This window comes from Phasianus colchicus, chromosome Z, assembly GCF_987193195.1.
Source record: "Phasianus colchicus chromosome Z, bPhaCol1.hap1.1, whole genome shotgun sequence".
In the NCBI taxonomy this organism is placed as follows: Eukaryota; Metazoa; Chordata; class Aves; order Galliformes; family Phasianidae; genus Phasianus; species Phasianus colchicus.
In genome coordinates this window covers 78,282,499-78,297,246 of record NC_143476.1, presented here as the reverse complement: position 1 = coordinate 78,297,246, position 14,748 = coordinate 78,282,499, and the positions used below count along the sequence as shown (strand labels likewise).

The window sequence follows — 14,748 nt, the reverse complement described above, 5'->3', positions numbered from 1 at the left end:
TGTACCCCAGTGGTGGGGGTCATGCTGAGATCTTCTGGGTGGGTCTGTAAGCAGGCTGGTTAGTAAGGTCATTGAGAGAGATTGGGTTCTGCCAAGGAAACATCTGTTTTTCTTTCAGGGTTCATCCCAGGAGTGTGGAGCGGACCCAAAAGTTTCAGTCTTTCTGATGAGCTCAGGGGGCATCTGATCTGCACAATATGCCTACAGGGTGAGAGGGCATGGGGGGAACGGGAGGTTCCTCTGAAGGAGAGAGGCCATGGAGCACGCAGGGCCTGCGGGCATGCCTGCCTGCAGGACTGGGTGTGTGTATGGATTAGACTTATTATGGTATAACAGCAAATGTTGATGTTGTTCTGAAACATTTCATTTCATAAAATCAAGCCTCATGGGAATTGAAAAGATGTGCTTGCTCATCACCATAACTGGTGTATCTCAGTATCTCAACTGGTGTATCCTGTATCTCTGTCAGAAACAAAGCCAGGATTCCTTCCTCAGAAATTCTTTGCTTACTGCAGTGCTGGCCGTCCTTGACAGACGCATTCCCACACGCGCTGTGTTTTCCTCCATGGGGCTGAGAGCCCCTCTGAGCGGGGCCGGCACACCATGATCTTTTCATAGCAGTGCTCATTAGTAACAAGGACCAGAGAGACTCTGTTTTACTGCTCAGGCTGCACTGCACAATGCCTTTTTGATGCTGGGTGGTCTGACTCCCCCAAGGGCCTCCAGCTCTGCATGAGATTGTGCTGAGGCAGCCACCCATGTCCTGGATGTGCAGCAGAGTTGGTCTGAGACCTGTGTTTGGAAATGATAACTGAAGACACTGATAAAATTGCAAAGTGTTTCCAAATTTTGTTCTGCCAATGAGCTGCTATGTCCAAAGAATTATTGTCTGGATGTACTTTTTCTGTCCCTTCTTGTTTTTTGTTCTTTTTGCCGCTTGGACAAAAGTGTTTTGCAGTGTTTGTAGCTGGTACAGTAGTGCCAGATCAGATCACAGCAATATCAACCGAGTTAGGTTTCACCATTCTGTCTTTTTGCAGAAATACCAAGTAATGCCCTTGCTCTCACATCTGTCGTACAAGGGCTGGCACTTAGCATCCCCCAGCCCCCAGCACCCTGTTTTAGGTATGTAAGGCTCAGGTTTGTTAATTTCCTGAGTGCAAAGTGCACTGTCTTCTCCTCTTTGTAACAATTAGGGGGCAAAAATTACTGGGATAGAGTTGATGTGCTCTTAGGAGCACTTTTTCAATTTTTCCTTCTGGCAGCAGGACTTCTAATTTGCTTGGTTTGGTGTCACCATGTTGAAGAGGACTTTGTTGTGGAAAAGGAGTCAGTCAGTGCAGTTCCACCTTTTGTTACCCTTTCCTGTGTGCTTTCTTGGTTCTGTGGCCACCTTGCTGCGTTTTGCTGGGAAGAACACTGAAGGTGTTAGTGTTCCATTTCATCCGTCAGTATGCAGTGGTAAAAATAATAATCCACAGTCTTTAATTCGTTGTTAATTTTCCTTTCCCTTTGCCATCTTGGAGTTAGTCTTGTGTTTGTGTTGTGTCTGAGGCAAGCACAGAGGGCAGCAGGTTGTGGCTGATGTGCAGTGCGCTTTGCAGCGGTGGCTCTGGTGGCTCTGTGTGCTATGTGCTGTGCACCAGCCCTGGGAGCTGCTCCACACTGCTGGAGGGTCTGCTTCAAAGTAGTTGTTTCGTCCTTGGTATGTTTGTGTCTTCTTACAGCCTAGAACATGCTAAATGAGGGAAGGAACTCACTGCAATTCATGCTGCAGTCATCATCTAAAATACTCTGGTACAGATACCATATGAAGTAAAAAAGTGAATAGAGCTGCACATTCTGCTGCAAAGGACGTATCTCCCATTTCAACATAAATTGCTCTTATTTCAGCCTGTTGCAACACATGTGCACGTACTTTCATATTTTTATAAGTGTTTACAGAATTATTTTATATTGCATTACCCAGGGCTGCTGTGCCTGCTAATCTGTCAGGCTGGAAAAACAGCAGAGACTTAGGCAGGTGTGTTCATAAGGTTGAAAAATAAGCTGCCCTGGTCTGGTTTTGATTGAACAATAAGTGGCAAACTGAGTGCTGAGCAGTAGTAATTCTGGGATGTACTGAAACTGATGGCATGTGAGCCCAGGCATAAAAAGCCAGTTGTTTCTGGAGGCTCTTCACAGTCAGCTCTCTTCAGGTCAGCACTGGCTCACCTGAGTTGGGAATGTGCAAATTGGAGTTCAGTCTGTAACTGTGCTGTATTGTGTGTTCTGAAGCTCTGCTCTCTGGCACTCACAGAAATAACACTGAGTGCGCTGCTTATTCAAATTAAAAAAAAAAAAAAAGTGCTTAGGACAAGCCTTGAACGAACTTCGATTTCCTTTGGCCACAACAGCCATGCACTGACCAAACATTACTTAGCAAAAGCACAGAACTGGGCCATGGCATTCCTTGTGCAAATGAACATGCTGTCTGGCTGCACAGGAGGCCTGTTGTGTGGTGTTGGGTCTGTGATACAGGTCTTGCTGACTGTCCTACTGGGCTCTCCCTCTTTTATGAAAGGTCTTCAAAATATAGGAATGTATTAGATTGCTGGTACTTTCTTGACATAACTGAACTTCCAAAGCTCTAGTACAGAGGGATCAATGTTTTCACATCATTGACTTAAAGCCCTGCTACGTTAAATCCTGTTCAGTTCCAGAGTTGGCTTGCATCACATGTAGCAGGATGGAGACAAGCTGTTCTTCAGGAGAAGTCAAGCAAACCAAGCTAATCCCCTCCCTAAGGAAGCATCTCACTCCCTTCAGAGCTCACAGTGGTGGAGCTGAAAAGGGAGCCCTGCTGAATTTACTGCAGTATGCAGTGGCATCTGTATATAAAGAACAGACTGATACTCTGAGGACTTGAGCAGCAGGAGACTATACTATGCAACTTCTTTCACATTCATTCAAACAGGAACTGCAGCAGTTTATGTCTGCAAACAGAATTTTTGATGCTTCCCTAAGGGACAGGCTTAGAAAAAGAGAACAAGCTGCAATGAACTATGCTGGTAGCTGTGTTCTAGCTGCTCTTACTTTTCCATGTTTCATCACAGGTCCTTGGGACCAGGCCACTTTAATTTACCTGCCAGGCAGGGACTTCAGGAACCATAGTCTACATATCCAGGCATTGCCTTTCTGTTGTTTGTTTCCTTCTTCTACCTTTTGTTACAAATTTCCTCAGATTCATGATGCAGGGTTTAAAGTGAACCTCCAGCAAGAGCCTGGAGACATTTAGCACGTCCTAGAATAGGACTAGAACATCAGTACCTGGAAATACATGAACAGCAAGGTCAAACAAGAGCACTGGTGGGCATGGACGTATCTTAAATGTCTTATGTCTGTTCACTCTGTCTTATATTTCTTCTTGTTGTGTTTATTTATTTAGTTATTTTGCATGATTATTTTGTTATAGGAAGTAATAATTTGGCTAAAACATTCTCCTGGGGTTTTTTATATCAATAGTCAGCCATACTGGAAACAAATAGATACATATGGGTATTGTCCTCCATCGTATTTGGATGAGTCCTGATTTCATATTTTCTTCCTTCTCACTTGGAATTACTGCTTTCTTTTGCAGACAGTGCCCTTTTAGATGCTATCAGAGTGGATTTTACTGATTTAGGTTACAGGAAGGAACTTAGGCTAGAAATAGATGGTATATTTTCTGATAAGAATACTGAAATAGCTCATCTTAAAAGATGGGGGAAACCTAGCCAGTTGGCCTCAGGCCAGCAGATTGCCAGGCTGACAAGTCGCGGGAAGCCTGGCTGGCAGATTAATGGTTTAAAATCTAATGCTCTAAAAGGAGAAGTTGGGCCCCAGTAGGCATTTGGCAGGAGCAGATTCGGGAAGAGCTATGTGCTAATGCCCTAATGCAGTTTTGCCTTTGACCCAACAGCATCTTTGCAAGGCCCTGGCATTCCCACGTGGTGTTTCTGTCACTGTGGTACTGAACCACAGCCTTCTGTTTGCTCTTACCAAATGTAATCAGCAGGCAACTGTATAGGTCTGTTTGATAGAGATCCTTCTTGAGACTTCAACCATTAATTGCAAGGTCCTGGTTATTTTTGCACAAAAATGATCTTTAGTTGTGTGGCTTTAATGCTGAACAGGCTGACATTTGTGAGACCCAGCTACCCCAACTGCCCTTTTCCAGCAGTTCTCACTATTCCAGTCACTGTAGTACTTACTAGACTAGAGATTTCCAAAGCCTTGCTCTGACAGCATTGTCCGCCATTAAAACTGTTGATGTTAACCATTAAAACATGGTTGATGTTCATGTAACATTTTTTTTATTACCTAAAACATTCTTAAAATCATTAAGTCATAATCATAATCATCTAACCTGAGACAGGTTAGACTAGAAAACAACTGTGGGCCAGAATTCAGGCAATCCTGCAAGAAATTGTTCTTCCCACAAATGGAGAAGGAGAGCAAATACAGAATGGGAATTTGGGTTTAGGTGGATCTTGCTTGTTTGTTTGCCTTGTATTTTTGCTGAGGATACTCCCCATCCTAAGTTTTCTTCCCTGGTATCAAAAAATGGAGACAGAGGCAGCATGCAGTGCTCCCCAGGATAGGCTGATGGGCAGATCCTGCAGGCTTTGCTCCGTTTCCATGCAGTCTTTCCTTCACTTACAGTTTCAGGCTTTGGCCAGGGATGGTTGCAAACATGCAGTGTTTGTCAGGGGGCTGACTCTTAGATCCACAGAGCACAGTGAAACATATTTGAATACTCTGTCTTAAAGTTTGGGCAGTATTTACAAGTTGCTTACTTTCCACTTCTTTTCATTCATTGTTTCTCGTGATTTGACAGCATTCCAGACCCAAGATTGATTCGATTATATCGTACAGTTTTCTATCAGACACAAAAATGACCTCTTCCTGTGCAGCTGTGTGATAGCAGAGCTCAAACAGGAATAAAATCTCCGAATGAGAGTAAGAGGAGTTCAAAGGCACATCACAGATTAGGCACTCGCTGCCTGGCTGCAGTTGCAGCAGTGCCAGGGCTGTAGGCATGGCTCCTGGGGCAGCCCAGTGAGCAGAGCAGAGGGGATGGTGACCCTGCAGCGTGTGCTCTGAGCAGGAGGAGCAGCTGAGGTGCCCTCAGGCTCTCCTCTTCCTCTTAGTGGGGTTGCTGGGGTTTAGAGGCCACTGTCACACAGTGTACTGTTTTAATGATAAGTCATTAGTTATGTATTCAGAGTAACGACTTCTTTCTACGTGCTGCCAAACAAATTGAGTTAAACTGGGAAAATGATGCCTGGTGTGCTGTCTCTAAGTGAAGTGCTTGGCTGTTACATAATGGTTTTAATGACTTTCTTCATCCGTCTGCTTAGGAACACCGTGCGTCTGGCAAAAATTTGAGAAGGCTCAAGGCGTTAAAGAAAGCTCATCTAAATAAAGGCGGGTTAAAGTGACATTGCAGTTACTTAATCCTGTATTGTCCTGCCATGTGACTTCAGTGATACTGAGGCGCTGCGTTTCTTTTGGCTGGTGCACAGATTATGCTTTTCCTGTCATCTTCCAGGATCCGTTGCTTTGTTAAAGCAGCAATGGGAAGGAAACAGAGGGGCAACAGACTATTTACAGCAAGGATTCGAGGAGGTCACTTCCAAGGCACAGTGACAAGCTCCCAGGCTGAGGAATGAATCAGAGAAAAACCCTGTGTTCAGCTTTTGGACTGGTACCAGAATCAGGAGCCACGTTCTTAAGGTCAGCTACTCAAAATGAACTGGAAGTATCTGAATTTATACAGAGTAGGCTACTTGTCTGAATTTTTTCTATCAAGTTAGTTTTCAAAGCAGCTAGCTAGAGCCTGACAATTTGTGTCAAATATTCTGCACTTGTTTCAAATGTACTACATAGAATGCGAGCAACGCACTGTTTTTCTGCATAAAGCTTGCTGCTTGAACTGCAGAGCCTCTTTTACCTTGCAGATGAGCATCTTGACACACTAAATCTGTCAGTGAGAAATGGACAAAAATAGAATCAAATTCCATCTCCAAATTTGGACAGAACTGCAATGTGTAAATACAACTTTTGAGGTGAATTCCAAACTGGTATTTGGACTTCTTCAGTAAGCTGTTTTGTTGCTGTTTGCACGGTGTCTGTTACGTGCAGGATTGCATATTAGCAGAGGAATACTTCACTTCCTTAAATTCCTTGTTGGGACATTTTGTTCAATGGAGAAGTGATTACCTACAGACTATGACAACAGGATTTGTGAATGGAGGAGGTCTTGGAAAGCACCGCTATGCCAGGTGGAATCGTGAGGACAGTGGAGAAGACTATGGGCGTGAGGAGTGCTGTGGAGGAGATGAAGAGGGCAGGCAGCAGAGGCTGACTCCATTTGAGAAACTAATGCAGGATATGTCCCACAATGAAAAAGTGGTGAAAGAATTAACCCTGGGAAAGAGAATTGGCTTCTATCGAGTCAGAGGAGAAATAGGAAGTGGGAATTTCTCGCAAGTGAAACTTGGAATTCATTCTCTTACCAGAGGTAGGCACTGCTGTGTGGGTCACCCGGTTTCTGATTGCCTAGTTCTGTATATACATAAACTGACCTGTTTGATAAGAAAAATGCTGCCGAAACCTTCAATACACATACCAGTTTTATGTGCCTTCTTTGTTGTGTGAACCTGTAAGCAAATGCAAAGATAAATGTTTAGGTTAGAGATACCTTCAGCCATAACAAGCAGCCAGAAACACTTCATTTGGGTGGCACGTCTCACCCTGCAGCTCACGACTCCCCACGCTTTGAAAGATAGTGCTACAAACAGTCCACCTACTGTCTCCCGTGCCCTGCTCAGAGGCTGCAGCCTAGCTTGGCATGGGCCTCCCACAGCTGGAGGGAGCAAGGCTTCCTTTGTTTAATGGCTAATTTCAATAATTTTGGTGACAAATTTGATGTTGTGTCATGCAGGTGGTTCACTAAGGTAAAAAGCTGGCACAGGGAATACAAGTGTAGGCTGAGCAGATGCAGGAAAACAAGTGTTGGTACAGCCAAACCTGGGTAGAGGGTAAGTACAGAAACACACTGCATATACTGCTTGCATGAAGGGCTAGAAAAGCTAGGTAACTGCAACAAACACTTTGGTTACAGGTGTAACTATGAACTTGCTTTCATCTACCCTGTTTCTTCTGCTGTCTTTGACCAAAACAGAAACTGTGCTTGATTTCCCTTGGGGATAGCTACTTTTCCACATGCCTTTGTACATTACTATCTTCAGTTTTTCTCCTGTCTTTCCTTTATAACTCAATCGATTCTCATTCCTTTCACCATCTGAAAGGTGAGAAGACTAGGTACTCCCCAGAACTTTCATTCTTTACTATCTGTTGCTATTTTTGCTGACCACCTCCTTCAGCCCAGATTGCAGAGGTCTGAAAGCTCACGTTGAGTCCAGTTACAATGCAGTTTTTGCATTGGGAAGTGAAAAATTGGTGATATTGTCTTTTCTTGTGTTTTTGTGCTGTTTTTTTTTCCCCCAAAACTGAAGTCTGTCTAAGCCTACATGGCTTGTCTATCTGGGTTCATCTTTTCTGCTTCCTTGCTCCAGGAAGACCTGTTCTCCTTGGCCTACAGCAAGTTGTTTCTTTGTCTGGTGAATGATACTTTTCCTTTCAGAGAAAACTGTCTTGTTTATCATTTCAGAAATGCTGCTCCCGTACTGGGAACAGGAGGAATGCTAATGGGAAGATAAATTTGAGCCAGATGAGCTTTTACCTGTTGAATTTCCCTAGGAGACAGGTTGTTTTAGCATTTACATAGGGCTGATTCATTGAACATTTTTGGACTTCGGCAAGTGCAGTAAATGTGAACAAATTAAATACCAGAACCAGACTTTTTTTTCCTTGAAAAGCTTGTTTTTCACCAAAAATCTCTAAAATCATTTTTTTGTTGTTGGGGGTTAAAATTTTCAGTGGGTAATTTTCTGATGCTAATTTTGCAACTGTCACGAAGAAGGAAGGCTGAGGGGAGAGCACCATCTTACTTGTTTCTGCTTGTGACTTTGTCTGGCATCATAAAATATGCAGTTGGGATGGAGGAGAGGAACAAGTGTGGATGCACTTCCCCTACATAAGCATGCACACATACACACACCCTTCCAAAGAGGAGTCTCCTTCCAGTGTATGTTCATTGCTGTTTTGTTAATGAACTGATGTGTCTGCACAGTGCTAATGAATAAGTTTCCTTTTGGCAGAGATGCAGGCATCTCCTTTTGGCAGAGATGCAAGGCCTTCCTTGGGGCAGGGGAAGGTACTTGTATATCTTGCTTATATTCACCTCTTCAGTTGTTGTTTAGGTTCTAAGCATTGTCTTTCTGCTGACATCTCACCTTACTTGAAGAAGGAAACAATTTCTTTCTTCACCATGATAAGTTTCTGTAAGGATTCAGTAATCAGGTGTGTGCTGTTCTGTAGCCCTCATGCTCTGTTGCAGTAGAACACCCGAAAAACTTTTGCAAGAAGCTCATAAGGGCAAAAAAAAAAAAACAAAAAAAAACGGTAGCATCAAAGTGGATGAAGAATCCTGCTTCTCTCACAAAGAGAACCTTGGTTGTTCAGCAGTTGCAGAAAAATCTTTGGTGGTGTGATGTGTATTGGGTTATTTGGATGCACTGCCCCAGCTTGGTTTTGATTTTATGTCCTTTTGCCAATATAGCATATGCTACTTTTTCCTGAAATAATTTCTCAACCATTTATTAACTTCTCTGATTCAGTATAACTTCAGATAGATCTTTTCAAACCTCAACGTATGGTCAGTCAAAATCTTTCTAATAATTAATTTCAGTATTTTGGTGAATAAATTTCCTGATGAAAATGACCTGTTTAGAACTGCTGCCATACAAAGGAAATACAGCATTTAGAAACTGGGCTCTTTTTTTTTTTTTTTTTTTAATTTTCTTTTCTGAAACAGTTTTGAAAGGAAACAAAGGCCTTTTCATACACTGTAGGTCAGCTGGTTTTCTACGTACTGCATGCACATACAACTGCAGAAATGCAGATTTTAATGAGCTTGGTCCTGATACATGGTACTGTGTGAATAAGATCAGGCCTTTTCGTTCCAAACCCTTTTTGTTTGTTTGTTTCCTTTCCTTTTAAAATTTTATTGAGAAAGTAGACATAGCAGAGGGATGGGAGCAGATGAACTTTAAGGTCCCTTCCAGCCTAAGACATGCTCTATTTATCCTATAAGTTGCTTGTTGTTGTTGTTGTTTAAAGTCCAAATTGTTTTGCTTGTTTAAAGTCCAAATGCTCCCAACTTTTATCAGTCAAGATGTAACAATGCAATTACATAGCTAAGATTGTGTAGCATCTGTAGCATCTAAACATCTAGCTGTGCAAATCTGCCCCAAGCTAGCACTCTTTAGTCTTGGTTCAGGGGGTCAATATACTACCAATGTGACAGGGGTTTTACAGTCTTTCACCTCTAGGTCAGCAGTCAGAGCTCTGCCAGGATCTGCCACGTGCTGTTCCCATTAAACACCTCATTCCCTTCTGTTCACCGTGCCAGGTGTCTGTACCGTGCAGTAGGTGCAATCATTCCTAATAGTATCAGTAGGCAGCAAAAAGCAGAGGAGTCTGCTCTCTCCTCAGTTCAGACTTTGTCTGAAAGCAGAAGCATGGAAGGGATAAGTCAGCAGCTCAGAATCTCACTTCCCCAGAGTATCTGCTGCATGTAGTAGGAGAATCAATTCATGCATTTATATTACTAAGAAATGCAAATATACCAAACATGGAGTTTTCTTAATTTGTACAGACATAAATGCATATAAATCAATAACGCTTCAGGTGTACTGAAACATAAAATTTGAGGTAAATAACTATAAATGTAAATGGTGTACAACAAAAGTGTAAATGGAAGCACCTTGAAAGTTTTTCTACCAAATGTAAAACCATAATGGCCTTGTCATGCTTCTTTTAAAGTAACAGCTTTTATTTTTTAGTAATTTAACCTTGCCTGCTAGAACATGAAGTTTTTCTTAGAAATAAAATGATAGGAATAATGAATTGCTAGGATATCTGTGGAATTTTTTTTTTTTTCCCAAGAATAAGCAGTTGTTTTAACTACTATGTTCCAGTTTAATTTTGCTGTCTTAGTAAGTTATACAAAGACACTGTAAGCCTATTTTAACCAGACTAATCCCTCCAATACCAGCTGTATTGAAGACAAACACCATGACCTACCAGTTTTCATACAGAACCGCAGGAGCAATTCTCACTGAGCTTTTTGAGCTACCCTGTTGATATGGTGAAGCTGTATATGTATACTAGCATTTCAAGGCCCTTAGCTTATAAATATGCTACAGAAGCAAGCAGAACTTAACCACAGCTTTGCATTACCAGGACCGTATAAGACTGATTAGTTGTTTTACATGATCCCTGCAACTTATTCTATGTCGCTGTTTTGTTTCCTTTCTTGGTATAAAATCTGTGGTGTGAATTCACGGCCCACTGTGGTGCAGACATACATAAAATTGTACTTTTCCTGTATTCTGTGCAGTACCAAGAGCCACTCATGCATGAACACGTTGGAAAAACTGGCACAGCTATCCTGAGAAAGACAAACCTCTGCAACACTGATTTTGGTAACTGAGAATTTGTGGGGATATGGGATAAGCCATTAGGCAACATTTCTGTAAGTCACATACATGTAAACACATCTGCTATAAGCTTGCAGGGTTATTTTCAAAGTCCTTACACTACCTCCATGTTAGTCCATCTGCTCTGGAACAAATTGCCTAAATTCAAACCTCCATTAGTCCGTAAGCACCACACTGTTGCATGTAATAAATTCACAGCACTGAGCTAGCAACAAAGGCACAGACTTCCTTTAACAAATCTGAGCACACAGTCAGGTTGAAAAGTGGGAAAGGTCTGCAGCTTAGGCTTAGAGGGCTTCCAGGAACAGTCTGTATCCTCAGAATAGAGCCTCCAGATTTTGTAATGCTGAAACTCTCATTTGCCCACTTCCTTCTCAACAACAGAGAGCAGGAACACTAGCTTCCACTCAGGGGCCAGATTTCTGTTTTGAAAGCTGTAATGCCCAAGTAAGATACCTCACATAGATAATTGTTCCCATCAGATATGTACTGACATGCTTGACAGCCTAGGAACAGGTTACATGATTTGATTAGCACTTGTAATACTCTACAAGCCCTTAACTGTATCAGCAGGAGGATGCTGGAGACAGTAGGGTGTGAAAGATGACAAAGCTTAGTAAGCCCCTCTAGCTTATCTTATATTCATCATTGCAGTTATGTAACTATTTACATTTATGTTGTGTACATTTACATTGTACATAAATAGTATTACTGTTTGTACTTACTGAATTAACATGGAAGAGTACTTTCTTTTCAGAGAAAGTAGCTATTAAGATTTTGGACAAGACAAAACTAGACCAGAAGACTCAACGTTTGCTATCTCGTGAGATATCAAGCATGGAAAAACTCCACCACCCAAATATCATCAGGCTGTATGAAGTGGTGGAGACACTCTCAAAACTGCACCTGGTAATGGAGTATGCAGGAGGAGGGGAACTCTTCACTAAAATCACTACAGAAGGAAAGCTAATAGAAACAGAGTGCAAAATAATCTTCTCCCAGATTGTTTCTGCTGTGAAGCACATGGTAAGTTGCTCTTCCATGGGCATGTTTCTCCTCACTGCTTCAGCTGATTTTGAGGATGTATTTTGTTTTTCCAATTAGTAAATTTACTGTTATCAGGATTTCAGGCACATATCTTTGAAACCAGCTTGAAAAATGCTGTCTTAAAGATACCTAAGAGTGCTTTCACATCCATCTCAACTTACTGCCTCTCTGTTGATATGTTTAGGGAGGAGACTGAATTGAGAGCATGTGGTGGAAGGAGCCATCCATTCAGTAACAGTGTTCCTCCTGACCACTTGTTTTTGTATGGATCAGGTAGCAAAGCTTCATTTCATCCCTCAGCTATTACAAAAGAGCATCACTCACTTTTCTGCTAGAAGAAAGCAGTCCCAAGAAGAGTTGTATTGTGTATTGCAGACATCCAGCTTACTTACTAATGAATGTGGAAGACTAGTGCTTAAGGCAGTTAATTCCTGTTCCTTGCTTAGGTGATGTCAACACTTAGCAAGCCACTTCCTCTTTTCTAGTTTTCATTACTGCAACTAGACTTAGAATGATGCAATTCATAGAACCCAAAGCATTCTATAAAGGCAGAAAAGAGTAATTAACCACTTCTAGCACACCCTCCTCTGAATCTTGCTTAGCAACAGCTGCTTAGAACAACGTTACAAAAGTTATGAGAAGGCTGCTCTGTTTGACTTAACACTAGTATTTGTTAAAGTTGGCTCAGAGTGCCCTCCTGTGGCTCAAACTCTCCTGCCATGTAATGGGCTCCAGCTCCAACAGGCAGGACGATGCAAGCAAGGGTATTTCAAGGTCGGACACCTAGAAATGCATTGCAAACAAATGCATTTCAATATATGAAAAACATGTTAATGTATTTTGACAGAACAATCAGATGTCTTTAAATGAATTAGCTTCAACATCTTTTCCACAGGACAAGTATTCAGGATCTACTGGATCTTAAAGATCGTGTGTATTTCTTAGCATTAAACCCAGATCTCCAAGCTCATGAGCCTCTTTACTCATACACTCAGTCTCCTGCAAAAATATTTTATTTTTGCGAATCTATTAAAATCGGGCCACTTATATCCCATCTCACTGTTGTCAGCCCATCTGAAGACTGAAGATCCTTGCTTATTGATCTAGTGTCTCCATGTACATCCTCTTACTAACAAGGGTAAGGGCAGAGAATGCTCAAACTCTTTCATTCTTCCTAGTCATTTCAAAGATGGAATTAAACCCTTACTTAGTCAGTATAGTTATATGTCTACTCAGAGAGCACATCAATATCTTCATTTCTGAGGTTAAAAAAAAAGGTACATGTTGCAGCCTATTCACTTCAGATTTCTAAAAGTAGAAGACAATAGTGAACATCCTGCAAAGACATAAGATATCACCAAGCACAGCTTTGTGCACACCTCTTCTCTTGCCAATACTAGATATTAGGATATGGATCACAAACTAGAACAGTTGCTACAGTTCTCCTGTCTGGTACCACATTCACTTAATGTTATCAATGAACTACAAGCTTTCAGTTCATAAGTCTGCATGCTCAGAACAAATGCAAAAATGGCTTTACATACTTAAAAAAAATACTTCTGTTACACCAGTCCAGAAATGTAGTCATTTCAAAAACAAGTGCTCTGAATCTTGAAAAAATAAAAAATACTTAGCACAGGAAGATACACAGTCATGTAGGATTAGCCATAATGCCATCACATCTGCTTAATATAAATACTAATTCCTAACTAATGCTAATAAATACTAACAAGATGTTGCTATCCTTCAAAACATATATGTGTATGTATATACACATTTCTGCACCTCCTCATTCCACCAGTAGAGAATTAAGATGGACTTACAACCTTTAGTTTCATAGAAAAGCTTATTTCTTTGTTTGAGATAATTCCCTTTCCTAGGTAATTTATCAATAAAAGATAAGTAGTCACTTAAGCACTTGCTAATGCTCAATGTTCTTCTTCTATAGCATGAGAATAATATCATTCATCGGGATTTGAAAGCAGAAAATGTTTTCTACACCAGTAACACCTGCGTTAAGGTGGGAGACTTCGGATTCAGCACAATCAGTAAAAGAGATGAAACTTTAAATACTTTCTGTGGGTCTCCTCCTTATGCTGCCCCTGAACTCTTCCGAGATGAAAACTATGTTGGCATTTATGTAGATATCTGGGCACTAGGAATATTGTTATACTTCATGATAACGGGGATCATGCCATTTCGGGCAGACACGGTGGCCAAACTGAAAAAGTGCATTCTCGAAGGAACGTACAGTTTGCCTCCCTGCCTCTCAGAAGCTTGCCAGAAACTGATAAAAGGAGTCCTTCAGCCAGTACCAACAGAACGATATTCTGTCAAACTTATTATGAACAGTGAGTGGATGCAGGGGATACAGTACCCAAAACCTTTACAGCCATTTAAACTGGATCCTAAGTATTTATCAGAGATCAATACACTCAAAGAGGAGGAAATGGAAGTGAAAAATGCTCTGAAAGATCTGGGAATCACAGAAGAACACATTCAAAATAACCGGGGAAGAGATGCACGCAGCTCAATAACAGGTGTCTACAGAATTGTTTTACACAAAGTACAAAGGAAAAGGGCCCTTGAATGTGTCCCTATAATGTCCCATCCAGATCCCAAGGAACAAGACATAAAGAAAGGAATCAGCTCTTGTAATGGTATAAGGCACACATCCAAGCTGTGTTCTATTTTGTAAACCACACTGCAGGCTTTATACTCAGCACACTTATCAAAGGGTTTTATTCACTTTTCACAGGTTTTGGTGTTGCATTTTTTGTAATTTTTAAATAAATCAAATTGCCTCATCTCCTTTGTATTTTTCAGCTCACACTGGAAGTGTTCACATGCAGAGCTCTAATGTACTTGTTTGTTCCTTGCTCCAGAAACATGGTATAAGTAGTGCAGTAACTCTAGTAAAACAGAAAGAAATTATCAGTGGACGTGATCTTTTAATAAAGATCAAATGGTATTGCATGTAACACACTTCGGAGATCTCTCAGTACAGCTATGTAATGGTTAACTTCTTGACAAGTTTTACCTTAGCTTGACA

The 14,748-nt window shown here is 41.3% G+C and overlaps 1 protein-coding gene across 2 annotated transcripts; it reads left to right on the top strand.

Annotated features, from left to right (window-relative positions):
- The first annotated feature begins 5,503 nt into the window (after window positions 1-5,503).
- On the top strand, window positions 5,504-14,477 carry NIM1K (NIM1 serine/threonine protein kinase). 2 transcript variants are annotated; one of them, XM_090131492.1, is made up of 4 exons: window positions 5,504-5,757; window positions 6,306-6,544; window positions 11,407-11,675; window positions 13,645-14,477. In XM_090131492.1, the coding sequence occupies exons 1-4, from the start codon at window positions 5,690-5,692 to the stop codon at window positions 14,392-14,394; spliced, it is 1,326 nt and encodes a 441-aa protein (XP_089987618.1). In that variant the 5' UTR covers window positions 5,504-5,689; the 3' UTR covers window positions 14,395-14,477. The 2 variants fall into 2 exon arrangements, with proteins under 2 accessions (XP_089987618.1, XP_031464970.1); XM_031609110.2 differs by lacking the exon at window positions 5,504-5,757 and having other exon boundaries at window positions 5,822-6,544.
- The last annotated feature ends 271 nt before the right edge of the window (window positions 14,478-14,748 follow it).